This window comes from Bos taurus, chromosome 25 (genome assembly GCF_002263795.3).
Source record: "Bos taurus isolate L1 Dominette 01449 registration number 42190680 breed Hereford chromosome 25, ARS-UCD2.0, whole genome shotgun sequence".
In the NCBI taxonomy this organism is placed as follows: Eukaryota; Metazoa; Chordata; class Mammalia; order Artiodactyla; family Bovidae; genus Bos; species Bos taurus.
In genome coordinates this window covers 27,451,691-27,479,687 of record NC_037352.1, presented here as the reverse complement: position 1 = coordinate 27,479,687, position 27,997 = coordinate 27,451,691, and the positions used below count along the sequence as shown (strand labels likewise).

Sequence of the window (27,997 nt, the reverse complement as noted above, 5' to 3'; positions counted from 1 at the left end):
TCACAGAGGCCCGGTGGGAACTCAGGGCTGCAGGCCCTGAAGTACCACGCGTTGCCTGACACGCCCTGAGGGCCTCTCTGAGTTCCGGCTGTGTGGAGACAACAGTGATTTCAAACAGATCTACAGACCCATGTGAGAGGCTTCTTGAGCTAATTCTGGATTTGGAATATTTCAGTCATGCTCTACACCATCGTTCACGGGTCTTCTGTATTATTTGGGGGAAGTGAGATGCTTCTTTTCTGGAAGTCTGATTCTCCTAGCTTCCAGGGACCCCGTTCAAGGGTTCAAGCTCTGGATATTTCATTCACCTTCTAGGACAGTCAGCTCACTTGTCATTACCAGGGAGCCTGAGCGGAAACCCATGACCAACACACACACACACACAGAACTACTTTTGGCCTCCTCTCCTAACACTGCTTACAGTGCACTTATGCTCACAGGTCCCAGTCAACTGAGAGAGTAAGAAGCATCTCTACCCACGAGCAGCCCCACCCTCCTAGAACAGCGCTGAGGTTCCTGGACTCGCGCTCTTCCTTACAGCATAGTTATCTTATAAGCATCCTCATTTAATGTGACAGTTCTTATACATAAGAGAATTCACGTTGGCATCATGCCCGCTTCTGTGAAAAGTGGGTCATCACTGAAGAAGTCTGGTGGGTATGGGAAAATATAAAAATCTTTTGACCCCTTGGGAAGATGACTTGGCACCTGGTAAATTGCTCGGGCCTGTCCCCACAGAAGTTATTTCCCCGGAAGTGGATTGGTAGGTGAAGCCAAGGTCAGCCAATGGGAATAGACATAAATGAGAAAGTGGATTATTCGGACAAAGGTAGATCTGGGGTCTCATGGTGGATATCTTCCCCATTGAGTGCAGTGTTTTCAGGCTTGTTATCCATCATTTCTTTGTATTGACGTTTGAAGAAGCCACACTATGAAGGGAAATAAATCAGAAAATCTGGATAAGAGGGCAGAATGGGAAGTTGGGAGTAGGAGGAAGCTGAGACAGAAGGGAACTAAGTGGCCTTGTACTTGTGTGTTAGGATACTTATGTGAACAACAGCTACCATCGACTGAGTGTTTGCTGTGTGCCGAGCTCTGATCTGTACACATCATTCATAGATTCTGCATACGCTGGCCTCTTGTCCTGTCTTGTTTCAGCCATTCTGTGATATAGGCATTGTTATCATTTCAAAAATGAGGAAACAGGCTCAGAGAGGTTAGGCAACTTGCCTGACATTAAATGAGTAAGAGCCAAAATGTGTACCTAGACCAGCCTGACTCCATTGCCTGAGTTCTTCCCTCTATACGATCCTGTCTGTGGGAGGGCAGGGCCAGACGCTGGCGGTCTCAGGAGTGGGATGAAAACACTCACCTTGTACAGTAAGGCTGTGATGAGGGCCAGGAGCAGCAGTCCTCCCATGGAGCTGCTCACAAGGAGGGGCATGGGGCTGTAGACCTCATACTCTTCTAGCACCATCTCTACCTGATTTGGGGATCAGAAAGTATCAGGCCTCCCACATTCCCTTTTTTTTTTTTTTTTGGACTGCATCACACAGCATGTGGGATCTTAGCTCCCCGACCAGGGATTGAACCCTCTCCCGCTGCATCCTTGCATTGGAAGTGTGGAGTTTTAACCACTGGACCACCAGGGAAGTCCCTCAGTTTCCCAGTCCTTAACTCCCTTCCTTCCTTCATCAGGCTCTGCCTCAAGAGGTGACATACAGAAGCCCTCATGGGCTTAGGGACGATTGTCCCATCCAGGGGCCTCCATGCCTTCTTCCTCTCTCCAAACTTGCAAGCCCTGCCCCGCCCCCCAACCACTCAGCATCACAGATTTAGCATCAGGAGCCCCCCGACCAGCCCAGCCACTGCCTACCACACGGTCATTACCTGGGCTCTCAAAAATGCCTCCTGTCCTGAAATCTGGGTGTACACAGATCTGTTGAATGTGACTTCAGCCATACTCACGACCAATGTCTTCTTCTGCAGCAACTGCAAAAGAGAAGGAGAGAGCTGGGAACTAGCTCTATAGGGGGCAGGGGAGCACGAAGGCAGCTCAGGGATAGAGAAACACCCTGGCCTAAGGGGGCACAGACACTTCAAGCCCCATCTGAGTCGAGGAAGGATGTACCTGGCTGGCCCAGCCGAAGCTGAGGTTGCCCTTCAAGATGAAGTCAAGTTCCTCCTGGACGCCGAAGGAGGGGATGTCACAGCGGAACCTCAGGCAGTCAGCGATGGAGCAGTCCTGGGAACAGGAGAAGAGTGAAGTTGAAGAGGATCTTCACTTAAGCAGGAACCACAAGAGAGAATGAAATCTAGCTGATTTGGGGATGGGGAATAGATAAACCATCAGAGGACATAAACATGGCTCTGAAGCTTAGCAGTCCATTTCCCGGGAGCCTTCAGTAGTCCTGCAGTGGGACCTTTCTCACCAGCACAAGACTGCTTGGCATCTGGGTCTGGAAGTCCGGCTGCTGGGGAGATTCCCTCTCTGACACACAGGGGAGACTCTAGGGAAAGAGAGAAACAGCTACAGGATGATCCGCTGGTTGGAGGGTATGGGCATTGTGGGATTAGACTCTAGGGAGTGACGGAAGGCAGGTGGGCACCTGTGAAGGGGCCACCAATGCCACATCCCACACGACCACACCGTTCAGCAGGATGGGGACCCAGAAATGCACGCTGATGGCCAGTTCACGCTGACTCAGGTTATTCACCTGCAGAAAACAGAGACAAAACATGACTGTGGTCCCTGGAGCATCCCAAGTCCCTCCCCTTTCCTGGCTCCAGCTTCCAGCTCTTCCCCATCCTTCCCGCACCAGCTCCCCACATCCCCACGGTAGGGACAGAGGTGGATACTCCCTGGCCTCTCACACGATATCGATGCTCAGCTTCTCTTCTGCTCTTCTGGTCAGAAGCTGAAAAATTGAAGTACTTGGTGGATTCTTCTTGCCTGGAGAGAGAGAGGGCTTATGGGTGAAAAACAGCCCGGGGACCATCCTTGGTTGCACCTGCTGGGGAAGGGGCCCAGCAGGTGACCCAGGGGATCGGTGATGGTCCCCACGTGCCTGGGCAGCTTCAACTTTAGCCTCGGTCAGGGAGCTAGATCTCACAGGTGCAACTGAAAGATCCTGCATGCCACAACTAAGACCCTGTGCAGCAAATAAATAAATATTTAAAGAGGGGGTATAACAATAACCATATCATAGACCTAATAGGAGGATTGGGCTTCCCTGGTAGCTCAGGTGGTAAAGAACCTGCCAGCAATGCAGAAGACTCAGGTTCGACCCCTGGGTTGGGCAGATCCCCTGGAGAAGGGAATGGCTACCCACTCCAGTATTTTTGCCTGGAGAATTCCATGGACAGAGGAGCCTGGTGGGCTACAGCCCTTGGGGGTCACAAAGAGTTGGACATAACTGAGGGACTAACACTGCTACTAATAGAAGGGTTAAGTTATGTAAATACAGGTAAAGTACTTAAAACAAGGCCTGGCACGTCATAAGTATATAAATGTAAGCTTAATAAATAATAATAAAGTATATAAATGTAAGCTTAATAAATGTAACTTATTGTGAGTTTTAGTGTTTTCCCATGGATAGAAGGGGAAATCCACACATAGAGTTTGGAAGGGCAATGACACTGCTTGACCCCCCTTCTCTAGTTCCCCTAAAAATTGGTGCAGCAGCAGCAGCAGCAAACTCTGTCCCATGGCAATATTATAAGCTTATGACCAACTCTAAAGTCTCTGGAGTTTAGCCAGGTAGGTGAGGCTGTCTTGCTTCTGGCCTGGCCTGTCCCTGCTCCCTCCGCCACTTTCAGAGCCCAGAGCAGCAGCCCTTCACCTGCCTTTCCTGTGGCCTGCTGAGGCTTGTGCTCTTACAAACCATCCCTATAGTTTCGCACATCTCTGTTCTCCCCTGAGTTTTGTGAAACCCTGACCTTTCTTTGCTCTGTGTGGTCACAGACCATATCCTGTTAGAGACAAGCTCCCCACTTCAGAGTATTCAGAAAAGCCTCAGTTCTTAATCTAGTAGATCCAGTTCAGCATATTTGTGTTTGGCACAAAGGCTAGAGTTGGCTTCATGTTAAAGGAGGTCTGTACCTTGGAGAGGGAAGAGAGGATGCATAGGGGTGGCAAGGTGTGTGTGTGTCCCACCAGCAGATCAATTCATCAGAGGAGAACCAAGAATTATGGGATATGGTGGTGCAGTGGATAAGAATCTGCCTCCCACGCAGGGGACACAGGTTCCATCTCTGGTCTGGGATGATCCCACATGCTTTGGGGCAACTAAGCCAGAGCACCACAATTACTGGGCATGCCCTCTCGAGCTTGTGAGGCACAATGACTGAAGCCTGCATGCTCTAGGGCCTGTGAGCCCCTGTGTGTCAGCTACTAAAGCCCATTTGTCTGGAGCCTATGCTCTGCAACAAGAGAAGCCACAGCAACTAGAGTGTAACCCGTGGTGTCCAAAACTAGAGAAAGCCTACAGGCAGCAGTGAAGACCAAGTGCAGCCAAAAATAAGTAAATAGCAAATAAATATAGCAGTAAAAAAAAAAAAAAAGAATTATGGGACATGGTGTGCTTAATTGCTCAGCTGTGTTGGACTCTTTTCGACCCTGTGGACTGTATCCCACCAGGCTCCTCTGTCCATGAGATTCTCCAGGCAAGAATACTGGAATGGGTAGCTGTTCCCTTCTCCAGGGGATCTTCCCAACGCAGGGATCAAATCCAGGTCTCGTGCATTGCAGGTAGATTCTTTACCATCTGACCCACCAGGGAAGCTATGGTGCTATGCTGTAAGTGTATGGCTGATCAACAAGAATTCTCATGTGAGAAATCAGAGGGGCTAGCTTAGTTACTCATCCTCAAAAGAGCAGGCTGCCCTGCAGGAGGAGGTACTAGGTTTGGAAGAAGGTCCAAGGGGAGGACAGGGATTAAGTACCTGCTGATCACTGTGTAGACAGCATATTTCACTGGGAGCTCCAGCTGGGAGGTGGTCTTGTTGGATGTAGGTTTATTATTTTCACTGGAGGGAGAGAAGGGTGCCTGGTTGGGAAGGAATCCAGGAAGAGTCTCTGGCTGGAGCATGGAACAGGAGAGAGAGGGACACACCCTACCTGGCCTGAGCTCACCTGCTTATGTTGGCACTGAGATGAAACTTATCTCCTAAGGTGGCCTTGTAGGAGACATCAAATGTGATTATGAAGGTGCCCTGAGGGAAAAGAAAGAAGGGTTGAGGATGGGGAAGGCCATGGTGGAGAGAGGGAAGGAAATGGGGTCAGGAAGAGGGAGAAGAGCAATGAGAGTTGGAGGAAGCTCTGACCTTAATGCCCTCACGGAAGATGGGGTGGTTAATGCTACAGCCGCTGCTCTTCAGGCCCTCGTTTCCGGTGGGAACTGCCTCACATGCCAGGCGCAGGGGACGCTGACCAGGTTGCTTCAGAGGAGAAGGAATTTTTAAAAACTTAGCCACATGCATATACAGGCTGAATGCAAAACAGTGGTGGCATTGCAAAGCCATAGGGGAAGCTCTCAGTAAATGGTTCTGGGAAAATTGGCCCATACAAAACAAGCAAACAAATGAACGAATAAACACTGGATCCCTACCTCACTCCATACATTAGAATAAATCCAAACTGAATTAAAGACTTAAATGTAAAAGGCAAAATCATAAATCTCTTAGAAGATAATAGAGGGGAAGGTCTTTATAACCATAGAGTAGGGAAGTACTTCTTAAACATGATACACACATAAAATACTAAATACAAAGGAAAAGTTTGATAAAAATCAACCACAATCAAATTAAGACCATCTAGGGAAGGAAAGCCAGTTAATCCTAGAGGAAATCAACCCTGAATATTCATCGGAAGGACTGATGCTGAAGCTCCAATACTTGGGGCACCTGATATGACAAGCTGACTCATTTGGGAAAGACCCTGATGCTGGGAAAGCAGAAGGGGGTAGAAGAGGATGAGATGGTTAGATAGCATCACCAACTCAACAGACAGAATCTGAGCAAACTCCCAGAGATAGTGGAGGACAGAGAAGCCTGGTGTGCTGCAGTCCATGGGGTTGCAGAGTCAGACATGCTGTAGTGACTGAGATCTAGAGAACAAACATGGTCCCCAGTGGGGAGAAGAATGAAGGGAGGAGCATACAGATCAGGTGTCAGAGGTGCAGACTACCGTTTATAAAATAAATAAGATGCAAGGATATATTATGCAGCACAGGGAATATAACCAGTGTTTTATAATAATTTTAAATTGAATGTAATCTATAAAATACTGAATTGTTATCTTGTACACCAGAAATTAATATAAGATTGTAAATCAACAGTACTTTAAAAGTTTCAGAAAAAAGGAACATACAATATGTTTCCTTATCGATGGCACCCCACTCCAGTACTCTTGCCTGGAAAATCCCATGGACGGTGGAGCCTGGTAGGCTGCAGTCCATGGGGTCGCTAAGAGTCGGACACGACTGAGCGACTTCACTTTCACTTCTCACTTTTATGCACTGGAGAAGGAAATGGCAACCCACTCCAGTGTTCTTGCCTGGAGGAGGAGCCTGGTGGGCTGCCATCTATGGGGTCGCACAGAGTCGGACACGACTGAAGCGACTTAGCAGCAGTAGCAGCAGCAGCATGGCAGAAAGCGAGGAGGCTCTTGATGAAAATGAAAGAGGAGAATGAAAAGGCTGGCTTAAAACTCAACATTCAAAAAACAAAGGTCATGGCATTTGGTCCCATTACTTCATGGCAAATAGAAGGGGAAACAATGGAAACAGTGACAGACTTTATTTTCTTGGGCTCCAAAATCAGTGCAGATGGTGATGCAGCCATGAAATTAAAAGACACTTGTTCCTTGGAAGAAAAGCTATGACCAACCTACACAGCACATTAAAAAGCAGAGACATTATTTTTCTGACAAAGGTCCATATAGTCAAAGCTATTCTTTTTCCAGTAGTCATGTATGGATGTTAAGAGTTGGACCAAAAAGAAAGCTGAGTGCCAAAGTATTGATGCTTTTAAACTGTGGTGTTAGAGAAGACTCTTGAGAGTCCCTTGTACTGCGAGGAGATCAAACCAGTTAATCTTAAAGGAAATCAGTCCTGAATATTCATTGGAAGGACTGATGCTGAAGCTCCAGTACTTTAGCCATCTGATGTGAAGAACTGACTCATTGAAAAAACCCTGATGCTGGGAAAGACTGAAGGCAGGAGAAGGGGATGACAGAGGATGAGATGGTTGGATGGCATTGCGGACTCAATGGACATGAGTTTGAGCAAGCTCTAGGAGTTGGTGATAGACAGGGAAGCCTGGTGTGCTGCAGTCCATGGGGTTGCAAAGAGTCGGATACGACTGAGTGACTGAACTGAACTGAACTGAACACGTTTCCATTTATATAAAGTTCAAATATTGACAAAACTCAACAGTATAATCTAGGGATATATTTATGGGTGGTAAAGAAATACAAGGAATTGAGTATTACAAGGCAGAATAGTGATTACCTCTGCAGAGAGTATGAGGTTAGGATGAGGAAAGTTATATAAAGGGCTTCTGGAGGTGCTAGAAGTGCTTTATTTCTTTTCTTTCTTTTTCTTTTTATTAATCTTTGGACTTTGCCACGCAGCATGTAGGATCTTAGTTCCCCAACCGGGGATTGATCCCCTGCCCACTGCATTGGCAGCACAGAGTCTTAACCACTGGACCACCAGGAAAATCCTCCCCATCTTTTAAATGTATTATTGTTTTAAAAAATCCTTTGGAGTGCTTTATTTCTTCATCTAGATGTTAATTGCATAGATTTTTGCTTAATGTTTAGTTATTAAACTATACATATGCCCTGTGCACTTCTCTCTTTGTGTGTGTTGTATATTTCATCATAGAAAAAATTAAAGGAACCTATTATAACTCAGAGCAGGAGAGAGGTCCCAGCCACTGAAGCCCAAGGGAGCTGTTTACCTGGATTGCTAACGTGCGTCGATAGGACAGCCCTGCTGGATAGTAGAAGCTGATCACCGTTCCATAGGAATCCTCGCCCTCATTGGACACCATCACTGCAACATTGAGCTCCAGGGAGCTCCCCACCACCAGGGTCTCCAGCCTGAACAAGGAAGGACAAGATTGAAAGAGAGACTCCGAGGAAACAGGTTGGAATTGAATCAGGAGTGGGGGCAGTGCTGTGGGAACGCATGAGCTACTTGCTGGTGACCTTCCAGTCAAAAGCACTTCTTTGTTAGAGGGAGAGGCAAAGGGAAACACAGGGACTTCCCATCCTATGAGGATGGGAGCCCCCAAAGCTTTAGTGTATGGCTATGAAAGGAGACAGAGCTCACTCACCCTAAGAAGCTCAGGTTGACACTGAGGTCCCCTTCACAAAGGTGATCTTGCCCACAGTTCTTCTCAAAGGGGAGCTGCAGCAAAACAGTACATTCTCTTCCCATCCGTGTCTCAATCCATCCCCAGTCTCACTAGGAACACCCGTCAACACTGAGCATTACTGAGCGCCCACCCTGTGCTAGACTCTGTCCTGGCACTCACTGTCCTAGACTCTGGCAAGGAGGTGGGGCAGACAATGCGAGAGGGGCAGTTAGGATATAAGAGAAAGAGAAGACAAGGTCCTTGGCTTCAAAGAACGTAACGTTTAGTTGAGGAGTCAGATTCAACTGGAACAAGCATTCAGCAAACATTATTAACAGTCGATAATGAGACAGGTTCTGCACTCGGAAAGGTGGCAACTACAGGTGAATTAGACATGGTGGTTCTTACATTCAAGGAACCTACAATCCCGAGGGATTCACAGAAGTAGAGGCAGATGGCTATCAGTCCAGTCACATGGTATTTGGCCTGGTATCACCATGACACAGTAGGAGGCCAGAGAAGAAGTGATGTGCTGAGCAGTGGTTTTCAAAAGAGAAGCAGATAAGACTGGGGCTCTGGGGATGACGAGATCTTTGAGGTAGAGAGAAGATGTTTTTCCAAATAAGAAATATGACATGCAGGAAGGACATAGAAATCAATTGCCAAACCATGTCTTCATCTGTTTATTATGCTGCCCTTATTGGAACACTATGAGCAATTACAGGTACCTGTAGTCACTTGACAGGGCCTCCTCTTGAAAACAGAAAGGAACTGTAACATGAAAAAGAAAGACAGACAACATGGACAAAGACAGAGAGGCAGAAAGGAGAAAAGTTGGGGGACTTCCCCAGCAGTCTAATGGTCAAGACTCCATGCCTCCTGTTATATGACACAGGGGGCTCAGCTTGGTGCTCTGTGATGACCTAGAGGGGTGGGATGGGAGGGCTGGAGGAAGGCTCAAGAGAGAGGGGATCTATGTATATTTATAGCTGATTCATGTTGTACAGCAGAAATCAACACAACACTGGAAAGCAATTATCCTCCAATTTAAAAATTTGCATCTGACTAGAGATGATCGTGCGGAGAAGGCGATGGCACCCCACTCCAGTACTCTTGCCTGGAAAATCCCATGGATGGAGGAGCCTGGTAGGCTGCAGTCCATGGGGTCGCTGAGTTGGGCATGACTAAGCGACTTCACTTTCACTTTTCACTCTCATGCATTGGAGAAGGAAATGGCAACCCACTCCAGTATTCTTGCCTGGAGAATCCCAGGGACAGAGGAGCCTGGTGGGCTGCCGTCTATGGGGTCGCACAGAGTCAGACACGACTGAAGCGACTTAGCAGCAGCAGCAGCAGAGATGATCGTGAAGTCACTCAGAAAAAGACAGACACCACCTGATATCACTTATATGTGGAGTTTGAAATATGACCCAAGTGACAGAAACAGAAATCTACGAGACAGAAACAGAATCAAGAATATAGAGAACAGACTGGTAGTTGCCAAGGGGGAGAGAATGGAGAGGGTTGCACTGGGAGTTTGGGATTAACAGATGCAAATTGGTATATACAGAATGGATAAACACCAAAGTCCTACTGTAGAGCACAGGGAACTATACTCAATATCCCGTGATAAACCATAATGGAAAAGAATATGAAAAACATGTATATGTATGTATAACTGAGTCGCTTTGCTGTACAGCAGAAATTAACACAACATTGTAATTCTACTGTGTGTGTGTGTGTGTGTGTGTGCTAAGTCACTTCAGTCATGTCCTACCCTTTGTGACCCCACGGACTGTGGGCCTCCAGGCTCCTCTGTCCAAGGGATTCTCCAGGCAAGAATATTGGAGTGGGTTGCCTTGCCCTCCTCCAAGGGATCTTCTCAACCCAGGGATCTAACCCTCGTCTTCTACATCTCCTGCACTGGCAGGCAGGTTCTTTACCACTAGAGCCACTTGGGAAGCCCAATTCAACTATACCTCTAAAAAAAAAAAAAAAAAAGATTCCATACTCTACTGCAGGGGGTGCAGGTTTGATCCCTGGTCAGGGAACCAAGATCCCATGGGCCAAGTGACACAGTCAAAATAAAAAAAAAATTGATAAATAAATTAAAATTTGGGTTTAAAAAAATAAAAGAAAAAGTTCGAAGGGTCTGCAAAATGAGAATCAGAGAGTTTATGTTGGGTCAAAGTGGATAATCAGCCTAGATGTGGGTAAGGCTACACGCTAGGCCGGGCTGTGGGAACAGGGAGGAAGCATGTTTGATGTGATGTGGTTTCGTGGGCACCTGGGAGCCACCCTAGGTTCTTCAGCACACAGAGACACAGCAAGAGTCAGCACGTCCCTGGGACTTCCTAGGAAGACTCACAGAGGCCGTGAAGAGGTCCTGGGAGCCCACAGCCAGCACGGGGCGGAGGTTCTGAGATGAGGCAATGGGCTCCCCAACCAGGGAGAAGTTGAGTCGCAGGATAATGGGGTTCACCATGTCCTCCACACAGTCCTGGAGAAGAAGGGGCTTTAAAGAACCTGCTTTCCTCCTTACTGGCTACCCCGGTGAGGTCTGTCCTCCACCACATCCACGCCGTGGAAACCCGGTTCCCTAGCCCCAACTTTCTCCTCTCCCGCCCCAGGCTCCCCGCCTTTCCTGCCTCATTCAAGAGGGAGTGGAGGTGTCAGAGGCTGGCCCTGGGCTCCTTCCTCCCTCTCCCAGAACCCACAGTCCTCACTGGTATAAGCAGCTTCATGGAGTCACAGTGCTCTCCCAGCTCCAGGGTTTTTCTTCGAGTCAAAGTCCAGTTCCTGGTCTCACCAAAAACAGCACGAGAAATCAGCCGACCTGGATCCAACGCCAGATCGTATGTGACAGAGCTTCGGATGTCACCTGAAGCAGAAGGGACGGAAGACGAAAAGTGAGAGAAACGCAAAGGTTCTGTTTTCATTTTTTCATGCAATGGAGATTCGCTGAGCAGTTTCTGTGGGGCACGAACTGTACCAGGTGCTGGGATACAGGTGGAGAAGATGAAGAAATATGGTCCCTGCCCTCCTGAGCTCGCAGCCTAGAAATGGAGATCAGCACGAAGGATGTAACATCACAGCGTGATCCCTGCAAGGGCCAGATCATCAGTGGCACCAGAGAGGGCTTGCTAACTCAGATCTGGCGATCAGAGATGCCTTCCTGGATGGACCTTGTCTGAGCTCTAACCTAGAGGATGAGCAGGGGTCAGGTGAAAAGTGGGGAGGGGAAAATGCCATATTTGGGGAACAGTGGCTAAGACCAGAAGGGAGAGGGAGGCTGGTACATTAATTAAAAATTATACTGAGGAGGGCTTCCTGGGTAGTTTAGTGGTGAAGAATCTGCCTGTCAATGCAGGACACACAGGTTTGATCCCTGATCTTGGAAGATCCCACATGCTGTGGAGCAATTGAGCTCATTAGCCACAACTTCGGAAGCCCTAGCGCCCTAAAGCCTGTGCTCCACACCAAGAGAAGCCTCTGCACTGCAACTAGAGAAAAGTCCATGCAGCAAGGAAGACCCAGCACAGCCAAATATAAATAAAAAAATTTTAAGTGTATGGATGGAATTCCCCTGCAGACCAGTGGCTAGGACTCCAAGCTTTCACTGCTAGGGGCCAGGAGTTTGACCCCTGATCAGAGAACTAAGATCTAGCAAGACCCTTGGTGTGGCCAGAAAAAAAGGTGGGGGGAGTGCTTGGAGTAAGGGAGGCTGGAGAGGCAGAGGGGCCAAATCAGCGGGGTCACAGTGGGCAAGAATTTTAGTCTTTATAAATGCAACATGGGAGCAGGTGAGGAGTGGTGAACTGTGTTCAGGACCAATCAAGGTAACTACACCCAGGGCAGAGTGGGGGGGGGGGGTGCAGCAAGAATAGCCGTGGACACAGCTCAGAGTGGGCTGGATGGAGAAGCCTTGTCCTCTGGCAAGGTGGAAAAGAGGGCAGACCTCTGATGTATCCTGGAGAAGGAACCTAAAGGCCTGGGTGTGGGAAGAGGGAGGGAGAAGAGCAGTTGGGTGGATGTGGAGGTGAGATCAGGGTTCCTGGCTCCATTCTGCCCTGAGGATAGGGCTGGGTAGGGGCGCCTCTGGGAGGTAAGGGTCTGGTCTACCAGGAGGAAGCTCACCTAGGCGATCCTGTGAGCTTTTGTGGATGGTGAGACAGACTGTGGCTTGCCCAGCTTCCATGGTGGTGGTCAGCTCATCCCAGCACTGATACACAGCCTTTGTCACCTCCGGGGGTGTGAATTTCATAGTCACGTTCACCTTCAGCACCGGCAGGCTCCTGAGGGTGCATGAGGGGCTGAGGACCGGCCTCTGGCCTCCGTCGGGGAAAACGAGGGAGGGGGCAGCTTGGTGAATCAGACGCAAGCGGCAGGCGAGTGGGGAGGGGGGAGCTGTCACCTGAGCAGTAGCGCATGTCCCTGGGCCCCCACAGCAAGGTCCACCAGCCCATCCTGCGTGAGGTCCTGACCCCCGCTCAGCGAACGCCCGAAATACTGGAGCCCCAGGGAGAGCTGGGAGCCTGCGATCCGCTGGCCGGAGAGAGAAAAAAGAAGTGCAAGTCAGGGGAAGGGGATGGGAAAGGTTTGAGAAGGAAAATTTGGAAAGGACACTGAATAGAGTAGTTGAAGAGAGGGGAAGGGACATCCCTGGTGGTCCAGTGGTTAAGATTCCAAGCTTCCAGTGAAGGGTGCACAGGTTTGATCTTTGGGTGGGGAACTAAGATCCCACATGTCACAGGGCACAGCCCAAAAATAAAATAATAAAAAATAAAATAAAAAAAAAGGAGGAGAGGAGTGCAGAGCAAACAAAATGAGGTCCCCAGGGTCCCCAGACAGAGATCAGAGCACTTTTGGTCCAATGAGGACCTTGAGGATGCAAGTTAATGACAAAATTAAAGCATAATGAAGACAGCATAACAGATTCTTTTACTTGTCCTCTGTACGTTCATTCATAAATACTGGAGGAATGGACAGCTTAGTGCTGTCCTCGAGTTATCCTTACAAGAAGTCAATGGAATTTGCTGATCCTTTTATGTTTCACAGAAGGAAATCAAGGTTCACAGAGGTTAAGTCAGTCACTTGCCTAAAGCCACACAGCCCACAGGGCTGGTCAGGCATTTGACCTGGGGCCTGCGATCTCTTAACCACTGAGCTGCCCACACAGTTTGAAGTCTGTTTGAAGTCAAAGGAGAGAAGAGAGAGCCTTTGTGCTTAGCTGGGCCAGGGGCAATTCAGGGAAATAAACCACTAAAAGGAGCAGGGGAATGGTCACTGCCAAGACTGGGACAGGAAGTGGCATCAGGTGAACCTAAGACACGGGAGAGGAGAACAGAAGAGGTTGAAGGCTGGGGGGCCTCACCTGGCTGTGCATGGGGCCAATGCCCAGTTCCGAGGTTCCGTGAAACAGGTAGACAGCACCCTGGTTCTCCTGCTCTCCCGGGGCCCCAATGGCCACATCTGCCAGCCTGTCCCCATTCACATCCCCCAGCACTGTCAGGGCTGCCCCAAAGCGGCTCCAGGGGTGGCCAGGCTCCCCTCGCAGAACAGCATCACACTGCCACTTAGTCCCCTGCAGAACGAAAATGGTGTCAGGGCTCACCCACACCCAGACCCCACCCAGCCCGGGTCTCATCACTACTCACCCCCCGGGGAAAGGGGCACACGGACACTTGGCCCCCCTGGGTCTGCTCGTAGAAATGAGGGGCCCCGATGAGGACCAGGTCAGAGCTACTATCTCCATTCACATCCACGGAGCAGAGGGAGGCCCCGAAGTAGGAGCCGATCTGGAAGGCAGAGTTGGGAGTCATCCTGTCTGCCCTCTGCCAGGGGCACGCCCTGGGCCAAGTCCCACCTCTCCCCAGGCACCAACACCTCCCCCAGAGGCCTTGCACCTGCTTCCTCTCCTCCTTCTCTGCCCCTGGAGACCCCCTCCACACTCAACCTGGGTCCCTGTGACTTCAGCCTGCGGCCTCCATTGCCTGGACACCTGGGTGAAGAGGACCACCTTCCCGGTGTGCTGATGGCGGGGCGCCCCCAGGATCAGGCTCTGTGCCCCCCTCCAAAGGGCCAGCTCTGTGGAGTAACCTGAAGGGGCCAGGATCAGTACAGAGGCGTCACCACCCCCGTCCCCTCTTCCCCCACCCCCGGGCCCCTGTCCTTCCCAGGCAGCCCATCTCCTGCCCAGCCCCCAACCACAGCCTTGTCTCACCCAGATACGAGTCCCTCATGTCCACGTGCTCCTGGGACATGTTGATGAAGGTGGGGTTCTTATTTTGGGGGTACAGGAAGGCACCTCCAGACCAGCTGAAGCTCCCCACAGCCCCCAGAACTGGTCCATCCTGGGAGAAAAGAAAGGATTCCAGGGGTGAGCAGGTGGGAAGAAGACAGCCTATTCTGAAGAAATGCCTGCCGCTGACTCCGCCCACTCATCTGGAATTCTCTCTTGTCATTTCTTGCTCTCATCAGCAGCCTCGTGTCCCTGACTCCTACATCTCTCAGGCATCCCCACTGCCACTGTCAGCGTCACCCCAGCGCCTCTCACCCACTGTCCTTTCTGCCTCCTCGCTTGTTCTCCTCTGCTTCATCTACTGTCCCAGAGTCGGGCTTTTTAAACCCAAATGTGCAGCCACTACCCTGCTGGCAAACCAAAGTGATTCCCTGTCATCAAACCCCCGGGGGTGGCATTTAGCATCCTTTGCAATCAAGTCTATGGAGTTACCCTGTGTTCCAGAACACACCAACCCTCTGACCTGGACACTCCTCTCTCCTTTTTCTGGGACTCAGCTCCTCTCTCTGGAGGAGATGTAACAAAGTTACATCTGTGAGATGTTCCTGGCTCCCTCAGAAAGTGCTAGGCATTTCCTCTTCTGAATACTTTGTTTATTGCCTTTTCAAACTCTTGATTATGGCTAATTTAGGACATATACAAAAGTCAAAAGGAACGTGTAATGAACCCATTAGTACCCATGACCTAGCATCACTGATTAACTCATGACAAACCTTGTTCCATTTCTCTGCCCCCTCAATTGCCCTCAGAATTATTCTGGGTAAGGGGCTTCCCTGGTGGTCCAGGAGCTAAGACTCTGCGCTCCAAACGCAGGGAGCCAGGGTTCATTCCCTGGTCAGGGAACTGGATCCTACATGCCACAGCTACAACCTGGTGCAGCCGAATAAATACACCAATAAACATTCTTCTGGATAATATCCTTCCGGATATTTTGAACACATACCTCCTTTCAGACAACTGTCTGTCTCTATCATTATTTTGAACTGAACTGATCGTCACTTCTCTGGTCTTCGTGGTCTGGTCTTTCTCAACTTTTCAGCCCTCTCTCCATGCTGCCCCTAGCTCCCTCTGCTCCGGCTGCGCTGGCCCTTCTCTCATTCTAGTGTAGTAACCCCATTCCTGCCTCAGGACCTTTGCACCTGCTGTTTCCTCTACCTGGAGCAATTTCTCCCTAGATATTTCCAGGCCTCACCCTTTCTCATCAGTCAGCCTCAGTGGTTATTCCTTAGCCCTCCTCTGATCACCTCTCTTCTTCTATTGCAGTGCTTAGCACCATCTGAAAGTCTCATTTCTTTGTTTTTTTATCATCCCCTCCCACTAGTTATGCATTCCAGGAAAGCAGGGACCTCAGCTATCCCATTCTCTACTGTGCTTCTAGCACCTATATTCACTGCCTGTGTGTCTCTCCCAGACTAGACAGTGAGCTTGAGGATTGAGTCCACTTTCTTGTTTATTCTGAGTCCCGGCTCCCAGCCCCAGGCTGGTGCCTGAGACTCTTAATCAAGCACACGCTCCACCCACCATTGTGAGGATGGAACTGAAGCCTTCTTGAGACATCTCATGCTGGAAGGAGCTACTTGTCCCCGACTGTGTTCCTGTGGGGGAAATGGGTCACTCAGGCTCCCAGAGACCTAGAGACGGTGAGAATTCAGAGCAGAGAGAGGAGAATGCGGTTTGGGGCTTGGGTTCTGGGTAACGATTTGGGGCGAGCTAGAGTAGGGATCCAGAAAGAGGACTCTTGGACTGCAAGGAGATCGAACCAGTCAATCCTAAAGGAAATCAACCCTGAATGTGCACTGGAAGGACTGATGCTGAAGCTCCAATACTTTGTCCACCTATGTGAAGAGCTGACTCATTGGAAAAGACCTTGATGCTGGGAAAAATTGAGGGCGGGTGGAGAAGGGGGCAACAGAGGATGAGATGGTTGCATGCCATCACCGACTCACTGGACATGAGTTTGAGCAAGCTCCGGGAGATAGTGAAGGACAGGCAAGCCTGGAGTGCTGCAGTCCACGGGGTCGCAAAGAGTCGGACATGAGGGAGCTACTGAACAACAACAACACGGGTAGGGACAGATCCTCCGGACTGTGGGGGACAACTGGATCTCAGCTCTTTCAGTTCCGACACCCAAACTCACTCCTCATTTACCCTCAACTGCAAAGATCTTCTCCTGAAGCTGCTTTTGGATGCTGCTGAGTGCTGCAAAGCTGTCCACCTTGAACACGTGGTCCTCCGAAGGCACGGAGCCAATGATTTTCAACTCCTCCCTGGCAGCGTGTGCCTGGAAAGCATCTCCCACCTGTGGCAGAGAGGCACATGAGGAGGAGGGGCCCGCCAGCCTTTCTACCTGGGGGAGGTGAAGGCTGAGTCTGGGGGAGCCAGGAGGAAGGTGCGCACCCCAATAGCGTAACGGATGATGTTGGCTTTCTCTGCCTCGGGGATGACGTCTTTGTATTCCAGGGGGTCTTTATATTTCTCCCCATCTGTGATGACAATGATGATTTTCCTGGCACTCTTACGGGCCCCATTCTTACTGTGAAATAGTTCTCTCCTGTCAAGGAAGAAAGCGGGGGTAACTCTACTGAGATTCTGGGAAGCAATCATTTGCAGCACCAGAAGCTCCTCTGGAGAGACCGCGGAGGCCTGGTACCCTGAGACTCAGGCATGTTAAGTCATCGATACTGACAAAAATTACTGGCCCCAGCATCTAAGCCATTTTCTTTCTAGGCCACCTGACCCCCAGTATTGGGCAGGCACGTGGTAGTACGTAGAGAGCAAGAATGGATGAGGGATGAGGAAGAGAAAGGAGCTGAGTGGGGAGAAAGGCCCAAAGAAGACACTTGGCAATAATTCCTGAGTCCAGGGAGGTAAAGAGCAGCTGCATTTTTTTTTTAAATAAAATCCACAGCCGTTTATCTCGGACTTCTTGGGCAGAAGCACTGCGCTCGTGTTATCTCGTTTAATCCTTCCAACCAAGTTGTGAATTTATCCTCATTTGACCATTTTCCAAGACTTAGAAAAAGCCTATTACTCCAACGGTGACCCAGGTAGCAAGCATGGGAACCGAGAAGCAAACCCAAGTGGGCTCAGAGTCCAGCCAATCCAAAGCCAGGCAAAGGGGAAACACACCGCAAAGAAGTTGGGCCTTCGCCCTGGCTCAGGGGATTGCAACCAGCGAGGGGACCAGAAACACTCCAGGGAGACTCTGCCTGAGCTTCCCCGAGAGCCGTTTCTCCAGATCCTCCTTCAAACACTAGAAAGCGCCAGACAGCTGCGGGGAAGCATTTTATCCGCAGGTAGTGGGGGTTGGAGCTTACACCACTGTCCGGATACCGGTGGCTGTGAACGTCAGACCATTCAGCTGGACGATGGGATCCACCAGGCTCTGAGAGCTCCGGCTGGTCCAAAATTGGTTGAAGGTGAAATGGGTCTTCATAAGGTTTGAATATTGCATCAGCGAGAACTGTGAAGGCGAAGAAAAGGGCCCTGGAGCTCAGGAGTTGTTTTTTTGTGTGTGTGTTTTTTTAGTAAATTTTAAATTTTGGAATAATTTTGCACTTACAAACCATGTTCCACGTGATTTTGAGGCCTGACAAGTATATACTGAAACCCAGAAAAAGAAAACTGGAAAATCAAAGCTAAATATTGCTTCTTTCATGGTTTACAAAGAATAACCTTGCCGACTACCGTATTTGTTAAATTTAGATTAAAAAAGTTTTTATAATATGCAAAATCAATTTGAAGTCTATATTTCCTTGTTTCTCAAGAATTAATGGACTTCCTAGGTGGCTCAATGGTAAAGAATCCACCTGCCAATGCAGGAGACTCAGGAGACGCTGGTTTGATCCCTAGGTCGGGAAGATCCCCTGGAGAAGGAAATGGTAACCCACTCCAGTATTCTTGCCTGGGAAATCCCATGGACAGAGGGGCAACAAGAATTTACACACACACACACACACACACACACACATATACACACACACACACTGGTTACTGGGAAATAAAATAATAAGATAAATCATGAGTTATATGGAAAACATGATAAAGAAATCATCAATTATTTGGCCAAGTTACCTTCAGTCAAATTTCACAGCAAAATTATTTGATATTCCTTTCAATGTATTTAAATAGCAAAAACCTATTTCCTGTGGCACATGGGGACATAGTAAATGTGATGGGGGAACCTCGTCTCAGGTCAGGTCTCCAACTGGCCCTGCATGGGGACCATGCCTTGACCTTGGACCGTAGCTTCCTCAAGGCACAGGCCTATCGATCCTGCCCCCAGGGACGCCAGGCAGCCTCCCAGGTTGACCTTCCCAGAGGCAGACCCTCCCCCATCCTACTCCCCAGGCCTCAGAGGGCCTAGTCTTCACCTGCGTGTTGGTGCCCTTGGACCGGTCCATCACAGCTCTGACAAAGTTCTTCATCCGTTTAAAGTCGGTTTGGTCAATGCTGCCAGAGCCATCAATCAAGAAGGCGATGTCAATCTCTTGATTTGTACACTCTGCAGAGAGGGAGAGAGGAATCAGAAACGCATGTTTGAGGGCACTTCCTTGGTGGTCCGGTGGTTAAGAATCCTGCCTGCCAATGCAGGGGACATGAGTTTGATCCCCGATCCAGGGAGATTCCATATGCCTCGGGGCAACTAAGCTGTGCACCACAACTACTAAGCCCATGCACTCTAGGGCCTGTGCTCTGCAACAAAAAAAGCCACTGCAGTGAGAAGGCTGCACACCACAACTGGAGAGTAGCCCCTGCTTGCTGCAACTAGAGAGAGCCTGCTCGCAGCAACAAAGACCCAGCTCAGTCAAAAGTAAATAAATAAACTAAAAAACAAGAAACTCATGTGTGGGTCCTAGCCACTTCCTGGGCCCCAGAAACCCTTTCTGCTCCACAGAGTCAAGGAGCCATTCTTGGCACAGGGACCAATCCCCACACTATCCACGGAGGAGGTCCAAATTTATTGTCTCAGCCCCTTCTCCCTTTAGCAGAGTCCCTGTTTCTCCCCTCCTCCCACAAGGCTTACAAAAGGGGAGAAAGAAGTAGAGCATGGGGGCAGGGTGGGCTCCTCATTCTGTTAGTCAATAAATATTTATTGATTACACATGTCAGAGATATTGTGGCATGCGTGCGTGTGTGTGTGTGTGTGGGGGCGCACACGTGTGCTAAGTCGCTTCAGTTGTGTCCAACTCTTTGCAATCTTATGGACTGAATTTAGCCCACCAGGCTCCTCTGTCCATGGTATTTCCCAGGCAAGATACTTAAACATTGCCATTTCCTCCTCCAGGCGACATTCCTGACTCAAGGATTGAATCCCTGTCTCCTGCTTGGCAGAGGGATTCTTTACCATGTAGCCACCTGGGCACCCACACAGGATTATCGCAAAGATAAAAAGAATGGATATGTCAGCGCAGCTCTCTCCATTCGTCCCACCCTCTCCTTCCCGTGCTGTGTCCTATACAGCACAGGGAGCTCCTAGAGGGGTGGGATCAGGGAGCGGGAGGGAGGCTCAGGAGGGAGGGGATATATGATTACATACAGCTGACTCACTTTGTGGTACAGCAGAAACTAACACAACAATGTAAAGTAGTCCTGCTCCAATTTTAAAAAGGAATGAATATGTACCTGAAGTACTTAGGACAGGGCTTGGCGCCCCATACGGGGTAGGTGTTATCACCATTATCACCATATACCAGGCATTTTTCTGTGCCCAAGGACACACCTGGAACACATGCTAAGGTGTGCTCCTGAGACCTGTCCCCCATCAGGATGGACGTGCTCATTCCCAGCTGTAGGGAGTTGGCTGTCAATGGCTCCCGATGGAGTTCCTCCCTCGTGTCACCCTACTCAAAAGGGAGGTGTCTTGCCCAAGGTTACACTTTGTGCTCCAGGGGGCAACCTGTACCCAGCCATGCTCCAAGCTCCCGGTGGGGCAACTGAGGCCTCTCACAGTCTACCCTCTCCATCTACTACTCAGTCCTGCTTCCCTCATACTCTCATGGGGGTTGCTCCTGACAATATTCTCAACGGAGCCTCAGAGTCCATCTCTAGGGAAATCTGATTGAAGGCCAGAGTTTTATAAAAAATCGCATTCCTGCCCTTGTGGAGTCCACACAGTAGTAGAGAGACACAGCATATGTACATGAAGAAATAAGACGTTTCAGGCTGTCCTCAGACTTACGTAGGGGGTGGTGGTCTCCGTGCAAAACCCAGCTGATGCCTCTACCAGCACCCCACATCCTGTGTTGGTCTCGGGGTGCTAAGAGATCAGGCCACCACAACCTTGAGGTGTGAGGCAGAGCTGTGGCAGCCGGCCTCAGGTCACTGAAGCAAAAATGCCTTCTCCCAGCTCCTCACTCCTCCCCCACCCTGCCTGCTCAACCAGTATCACCAGTGCTGAGAAGAAATGGAAGAATGGAAGGTCACTTTCCTCCCTGCTTCCTTGGAGACTAGGAAATCCAGCCACCCACAGGGCAGGCTGAGTGTGTGCTCAGGTGCTCCCAAGCTGGGTAGCTGGTGTTCTCTGTAACCATATCTTGTACTCATACCCACTTTTTTAGCTGCATGACAAAATCCCCCTCCCCCTCCACATGCTTTCTCAGACAAGGCCTGTGGCCAGTGCCCTTGCAATGTCACTTCTGTTTCTTGCTCTTTTTATTGTATCCCACAGCAGGCACCTGGCTGTAGCTGATTGCCTTCTGGAAAAAGAACCAAGCCAGTCAGGCAAGGTTGGTTCAAGCTCTGGGCTCTGCCACTTCCTAAAGTGGAAACTCATCTCTCTGAGCCTCAGTCTTCTCATCTATAAAATGGGGATCATCCTGGCCTCCACGAGGATCTTATGAGGACCTAGAAGGGGATGCACACCCAGCACCCAGTACCCAGCACTGCCTGGCGCACAGTCCTTCCACATCTATTCAAACCTGCCTTGTCTGCACCAGTTTTACACAGGTATGTCCCATTTTCATCAGACATCACACCTCATAAGCCCCAGAAACAACTAAGAGAAGACATTTACCACTTAGTGTTCAAATCCGCTTCTCCTGCCCTGCTGCACAGACATCCCCAGTGGGGCCTGGGACCCATAAGAGTCTTTGCCACTCTCTCTGTCCCCTCTGTAGACTCTGCTCTCACAACTTTGTCTGGGGGCTATTTCTGCTGCTGCTTCACTTTTGGCTAAACGCCCACGAAGTCTCGGTTTGTGTTTTCTCTGGGCCAAAACATATGCCTTGGGACTCCCCTGGTGGTCCAATGGTTAAGAATCTGCCTGCCAATGCAGGGAACATGGGTTTGATCCCTGGTCGGGGTGGTAAGACCCACATGCTGTGGGGCAACTAAGCCTGTGTGCCACAGCTCCTGAGCCCAAGCTCTACGGCCCGTGCCCCACAAAAAGAGAAGTCACTGCAGGGAGAAGCCCACACACCACAACTAGAGAGTGACCCTTACTCACTGCAGCTAGAGAAGGCTTGCGTAGCAATGAAGACCCAGTGCAGCCATAAATAGATAAGTAAACAACAGTAACAAAACATGTGCCTTGTGCGGTCCCTGGGTCTCACTGGGGGCCCATTGTTTCCTTTGATGCCACGCACGGGGTTGTTTATCTGTGCCTTCCTCCTGGTCCAAACAGATGGTCTTCAGTTAGAAAATCAGTCATAAATGCAATCACATACACATGCCAGGCTGGAGTCTAAGCACTTAGACATGTATATTAAATCTTTAAATCCTAATAACCACCTCAATTATTAAGCTCCATTTTACCAGTGAGGAAACTGAGGCCCAGGGAATGAAGCCACTTGCCCAAGGACACAGAAGATGAACTTGTAAGGACTGACCTTCAGAGGACTTCACTGTTGGCCCAATGGTTATGAATCTGCCTTGAAATATAGGATACTTGGGTTTCGCCCCCAGTCTGGGAAGATTCCACATGCCTCGGAGCACCTAAGCCCATACACCACAACTACTGAAGCCCATATGCTCTAGAGCCTGGGAGTTGCAACTACTGAGCCCCTGTGCTGTAACTACGGAGACCTGTATGTGCTCTAGAGCATGTGCTCTGAAACAAGAGAAGCCAGCACAATGAGAAGCCCTCCCACTGCAGCTAGAGAGTAGCCCCTGCTCACCACAACTAGAGAAAGTCTGTGTGCAGCAATGAAGACTCAGCACAGCCATAATTTTTTTAAAAAGGAAAGAAAGAAAGGAAAAAAAAAAAAAAAAGACTGACTCTCAGAGAGAGAGACTGCTGCAGGGCTGGCCTAGGCACCATTCTCTGTGGGAGACATCAGTGCTGGCAAAACTGCCTCACACTCCCTGTGATCAGGTCCTTTTCTGCCCTTGTAAGGGGAAGAGTGAGTCTGGGAGTGTCTTGGCAAACTAGCAGAATGCCCCAGACTGCCTCCTTCTTGGATTCTTGGATCTATGGTCCTCACCTCACGTTTTCACCACCCAAAACCCTTCCTCTGGAAACCAGGAGGTACCCCAGCACCTGCTGTGGGACCTTCATGCCTCCTGCAGCAGCACCCTGAGGCTCCTTCCTGCCCCGTCTGAGTCATCATGGCTCACCCAGCTTAGGGGGTCCCACTGTGACTACACTTCCTGTTGGGCCAGACTGTGCCCCCAGCCCCTGTTGAGCTTGCCGAGCCCCCTGGGAGGGCGCCCGGGACACAAGAGGCCCAGGAAAACAAAGACCTAGAAGGTGGAGACCCAAGTTTCATGCTCTGGTCGCATGAGTGGTTCCAGTACATGCTCCACCCAGAACTGGCATCTCTGGGGGACCTACCTGGCAGGGCGGCAGGGACCGTCCGGATGATCTGCAGGTGGGAGCTCAGCAGGAGGCAAGTGCCTTTTAGGTACATGTTCTCCCCACAGGCTTTGTGCACGGTCGGGCCGCAGGCCTGGGGGCAGAGGCCTGTGTGGGTGAGGGGGCCCCCAGAACACTCCCCCGCCTTTTCCCTCAGCCCCAGCCTCCTCTCCACCCCCCACCCCCTGTCAACCTATTTCTCCCTCAAGACCCTCCAGGGACCCAGAAACACTCACCAACAGCTGGGAGAGATGGGTGGAGGCCGCCAGGGACAGGCCCAGGGACATGTCCACAGCCTCTGAAGGGGCTGAGAGGGCAGACACACAGGGTCACACCCATGGGTACACCCTCGCTTGGGGGGACAGTCCGGGCTGGAGGCTGAGGAGGGGGCAGTCCTGTGTAGGAGGGTTGAAGGACCCAATCCCTGGGGCGAGTCACTCACTGTTCAGCGAGATGGGCCGACACCGACGGGTGGCAGGCGTGCAGTCGTACAAACGTCCTGTTTTGTTGACTGTGACCACCTCCAAGGGGGCTCCCACCACGAGTCTGGAGGTACAACCAGGACAGACAGTCGCAGGAGGGGTGGGGGCATGAGGCGCTTTGGGTGAAGAAGTGTCATGGGGAAGTGAGATTCCCCGAGGGGAGCTCTTGGCCTGGGACTGTGTGAGGCTACTCAAAATCAGGACCTGAGACTAACCCACAGAGGCCGAAAGGCCATGTTGGGCTTTCTGTTTGCCTGTTTGGGTACATGTGCATGTATATATATATACGTGTATTTGTGTATGCAAATAGTTCTGGAGTTTGTATGTATGTGTTTTAACATTCGCCCAGAATAAAACTATTCAGAACAAAAAATAGCATTTCCCAACCACAAGTCAGTGCAGTTTGTCTCCTAGGAGTCATCATTCTGAGAGAGCCATTATTCCAAGAAATAGGTCACCTCAAGTTAAATGGAAAAATGTTCTGAAGCCAATAGATAATTCTGTAATTAATTGGACTATTTATTTATTTACAATTTTGTTTATTTATTTGGCTGCTCTGGGTCTTAGTTGCAGCAATGTGGGATCTAGTTCCTTGATCAGGGATTGAACCTGGGTCCCCTGCATTGGGAGCATGGAAGTCTTAGCCACTGGACCACAAGGAAATTCCCAAACTGGATAATTTAAATATGATAAACAATTTAATTTAAAGCAGCTGTATCAGAAACTGCTTCATATCATTTATATTCATTTATAAATGCAACTGTTTATTTGCAAAACACCTTGAGAGGAGAGAATTTTTTAATCTGGAAAAATGTTCTCATTACCAAGAAGCTCACTATTCAGATGAGGGAACTAGACAAATACTAATATATTCTAACTGATTAGTCATGCAAGACTTGTTGAATTGGCATTTAAAGATTCATTCTAGAGGACCATTCCCTTATGGAAACCTGAAATCTTTGTTTGTCTAAGACTTGAGGATTACACTGAATCAGGTAGTTGGAGATGTAGCCATTTGGTTTCTTCTGGCACAATCGGGTAAATAAACTTTTAGTCTTAAACTATTGACCTACAGGGTTGTTTTTTTACCCCAACCCATTCCTTACATGTCAGCTCAACCTTTTCATTATCACTCAGCAGAAACCAGGAAAAACAGTAGCTTTGTAGCGATCAGAATGTCATCCAATATATATTATATACTTGGTTGGAAAGTCACTCAGTTGTGTCCGACTCTTTGCGACCCCATGGATTAAAGTACTGGTGAACGGCAGACAATCAAGAGTTTCATTTTTGAAAAAAATAGGGCCTGAACACAAATTGATGGTAAGTGGGACAGAAGCTGTCTGGATTTGTTGGGTGTTGTGTGGTCGTGTGGGGCTCAAGGGAAGCCAGTGGGGGGAAGTGCTGGAGAGATTCTACATCTTGTTCTAAGTGGTTGTTACCTGGATACACATATGTGAAAAATTTATTGAGTTGGACCTTCTAGATTCGTGCATATCAATCTCTGTGTTATATTTCAAAACAAAGAAAATAAAACTCTAGGGCCTGACATCTGCTTCCGTGTCCTCAGCCTGCCAGTCGAGGGAGAAGGAGGAGGGATGTACATTTAGGACTCAGTGACCTCTGTGTGCTTCTTGACCTTCTTGGCTAACTGAAACTTCCTGTGCCCTCAGGGTCATTGCCAGTGCCACCACCTCTGTGAAGTCCTCCTGGAGTTCCCTCCTGGGTTTGATGTCTCCCTTCCTGTGGCTCCCAGACTTTGGTTATGCTTGCATCACATTGTGACTGCAATTCCTTGGGTCCCTGTCTCTGGGACCCAAGAATGTGCCCTTCTGGAGGCAGCATGGGTACATAATTTGCTGATCCCAATGCAAAATAAAATGATGAGGCCTCCCTCCTGTTCTTGGAAAAAAGATTTTATCTCCCTTTCTTCTACAGGCCCTCTCTGCTGTCCTGGTGTTTCCTATTTGCTATTTAGTGTCACACTCCATACACCAGGAATACAGCACAGATCCTTAGAGGCTGGGCAAGCCAGGTACAGCAGACCCTAACCTTGCCCGCCTCATGCAGGTGTTGTAGACAGGTTTGTAGCCCACACTGCCCTTCCTCCAGGTGGTAGGAATCAGAATGCCAGACTGCAGGCCAAGGGGGCGGAGTTGGGGAAAGTGGGCGGGGCCTACCTAGATCTGTCAAACTGGACCACGCTCTGGCCAAAGCCGGCTCCGTCCTCTCGGAAGACCAGGGGCTCCTCCACATCCAAGTTGAATCCATGATAAGAAGCCAGGCCTGAGGAATACGTGGAGGTGGGGGTGGGGAGAACAGTCAGAGAAGCTCCTTCTCCTTTGGACCCCTGACTTCTCGGGGTCTTGACACCCACCACGCTCAGCCCTGATTCCCCATCTGCCTGGGAGAAAGGCATTCTTATCATTGCCACCCATGTGGTTCCCATGTCTCCTCCTCCCTTAAAAATAGTCTAATCACAATACAGAGGGCAACCATCCAGAGAAATGCCCCTCACCCACAGTCTGAAATTAGGCCAGTCACCTCCTGGTAGGTTAGACAGAACAGGAATATCCCTTAAATATAAAGCGAACAGTACAATTTATTGTCTAAACTGGGACCTCCCAAGAGGGGAGGGGGCACCTTTAATAATTACACCAGGGACATTGGTACTGCCTCCAGGCAAACTAGGGCGTATAGTCATTCCACTTAAAAACTGTCCTGCTCCATCTTCCCATTAGGCTTGGGGAACAGACTTAGAATTCTGTGATTTATTATTTGTCATTTTGTATTCTCCATGTCCTCGTTCCTGGTGCCAGGCTCTAGGAGGACAAGGACAGCCCCACCTGCCTTGTCTTGGTGCCTGGAACAGTGCCCAGCCCTAAGCAGGTGACTTTAGCATTTACTGACTGACTCTGAACCACACAGCATGTCACTGGCACAGCCAGGATTCCAACTCGCTCTGCCTTGGGATTCTTGACTCATCCCAGTGGCTAAGCTAGAAAGCCCCAGGGGAAGACACTTTACATTTCAAGAGCTTTTCCCAACCCCTTCTCTCCCAATCAATCACCTTTCCTCTCCATTCGTCCTAGAAGCCTGGTTCTCTGGATGGAGGAGCTGACTCCAACCCCAAGAGTAGGGAAGCTTTAAGGAGACCAGGCATCAGGCCAGGCAGTGACAAGGAGGGTCCAGACACCTGAACCCTGGGGCTCTGGGCAGAGGCCAGATGTTTAGGGTGCTGGTCCTTACTGGGGCCACATGCAAGGGAGCCTCACGTCTGACATCTTCCTCACAAAGGGTGATTCTATTCCTAGTCTGGAAGCAGCCCCTGTGATCTGACAGGTAGAGGATACCAAGAGACTCAGACCCAGATGGCTCAGGAGCCAGGCAGGTGACAGTAAAGAATGAAGTGGGCGGGTCTGAGCCCCAGGGGATAAAGGGGGCATCCATTCCTAGACTCTGGTACCCAGAGCAGCCAGACCTTCCCATTTCTCAAGAGAAGCTAGAAAGACTCAGGAGATGTGCAGGACCGAGGAGGTACTGTCTAAACTAAAGTCTTCCCGTCTCTTGTGGATGGTGTGGCCTCCCCTCCCAGGGGCCCTGGGGCAGATGCCCCTCACTCCCAGCACCCACTCCAGGGCCCCCAGGAGAGGAAGGGAGAGAGAAGCCATGGGCAACCTGGAGAGCAGCTCACCTTCCACCCAAGCATAACCCATGAGCCCACTTCCCTCAGCTTTGCCCAGCTCCTGCCCCTCCCCAGATTCCAGGCCATTCCTCCCACCACACCAGACTGGACAGGAGTCCTCTCCTTTTACTTCAGCTCCTCCTACCTGGCCTACCAGGCAGAGACCACTGCTCGCCCAACCCACAAGAAAGCTTCTCACAGCCCCGAGGAGCCCCACTCACCAGTCAGGAACAGCACAACTGCAAAGGCCATCCCCAAGCAGCTCATCAGAGAAAAAGAGGAGGGAGGGCCGGCAGCAGAGCACTGGAGGGTGCTCAGTGTCTCCGGGGGAGTTAAAATAACGAGTCAGGGCTTGACGTGGCAGGAGGAAG

At 49.9% G+C, this 27,997-nt stretch overlaps 1 protein-coding gene across 3 annotated transcripts; it reads right to left on the bottom strand.

Moving 5' to 3' along the window:
* Positions 1-183: 183 nt before the first annotated feature.
* Positions 184-27,997, bottom strand: ITGAD (integrin subunit alpha D). Of its 3 annotated transcripts, NM_001102496.2 has the most exon segments (30): positions 546-929; positions 1,373-1,483; positions 1,891-1,992; positions 2,132-2,245; positions 2,433-2,510; positions 2,610-2,717; positions 2,875-2,953; positions 4,945-5,028; positions 5,135-5,214; positions 5,326-5,439; positions 7,966-8,107; positions 8,344-8,417; positions 10,733-10,864; positions 11,091-11,245; positions 12,502-12,659; positions 12,779-12,909; positions 13,739-13,948; positions 14,022-14,162; positions 14,321-14,463; positions 14,588-14,717; positions 16,187-16,260; positions 16,814-16,964; positions 17,063-17,216; positions 17,983-18,128; positions 19,039-19,169; positions 23,439-23,553; positions 23,696-23,766; positions 23,902-24,005; positions 26,122-26,227; positions 27,848-27,997. In NM_001102496.2, coding segments are annotated over 30 exon segments (3,498 nt in total). In that variant the 5' UTR covers positions 27,894-27,997; the 3' UTR covers positions 546-815.

What these genes read in the sequence shown, in the direction of transcription:
- ITGAD (XM_059881288.1), bottom strand. Translation starts at nt 22,191, where the DNA reads ATGTTTTGTTACTGTTGTTTACTTATCTATTTATGGCTGCACTGGGTC. An exon ending in CTCAGTGCCAACATAAGCAG is followed by an intron (nt 5,029 to 5,134) that starts GTGAGCTCAGGC and finishes CTCTCCCTCCAG; the next exon opens with TGAAAATAATAAACCTACAT. An exon ending in GCTTCGGCTGGGCCAGCCAG is followed by an intron (nt 1,993 to 2,131) that starts GTACATCCTTCC and finishes TCTCTTTTGCAG; the next exon opens with TTGCTGCAGAAGAAGACATT.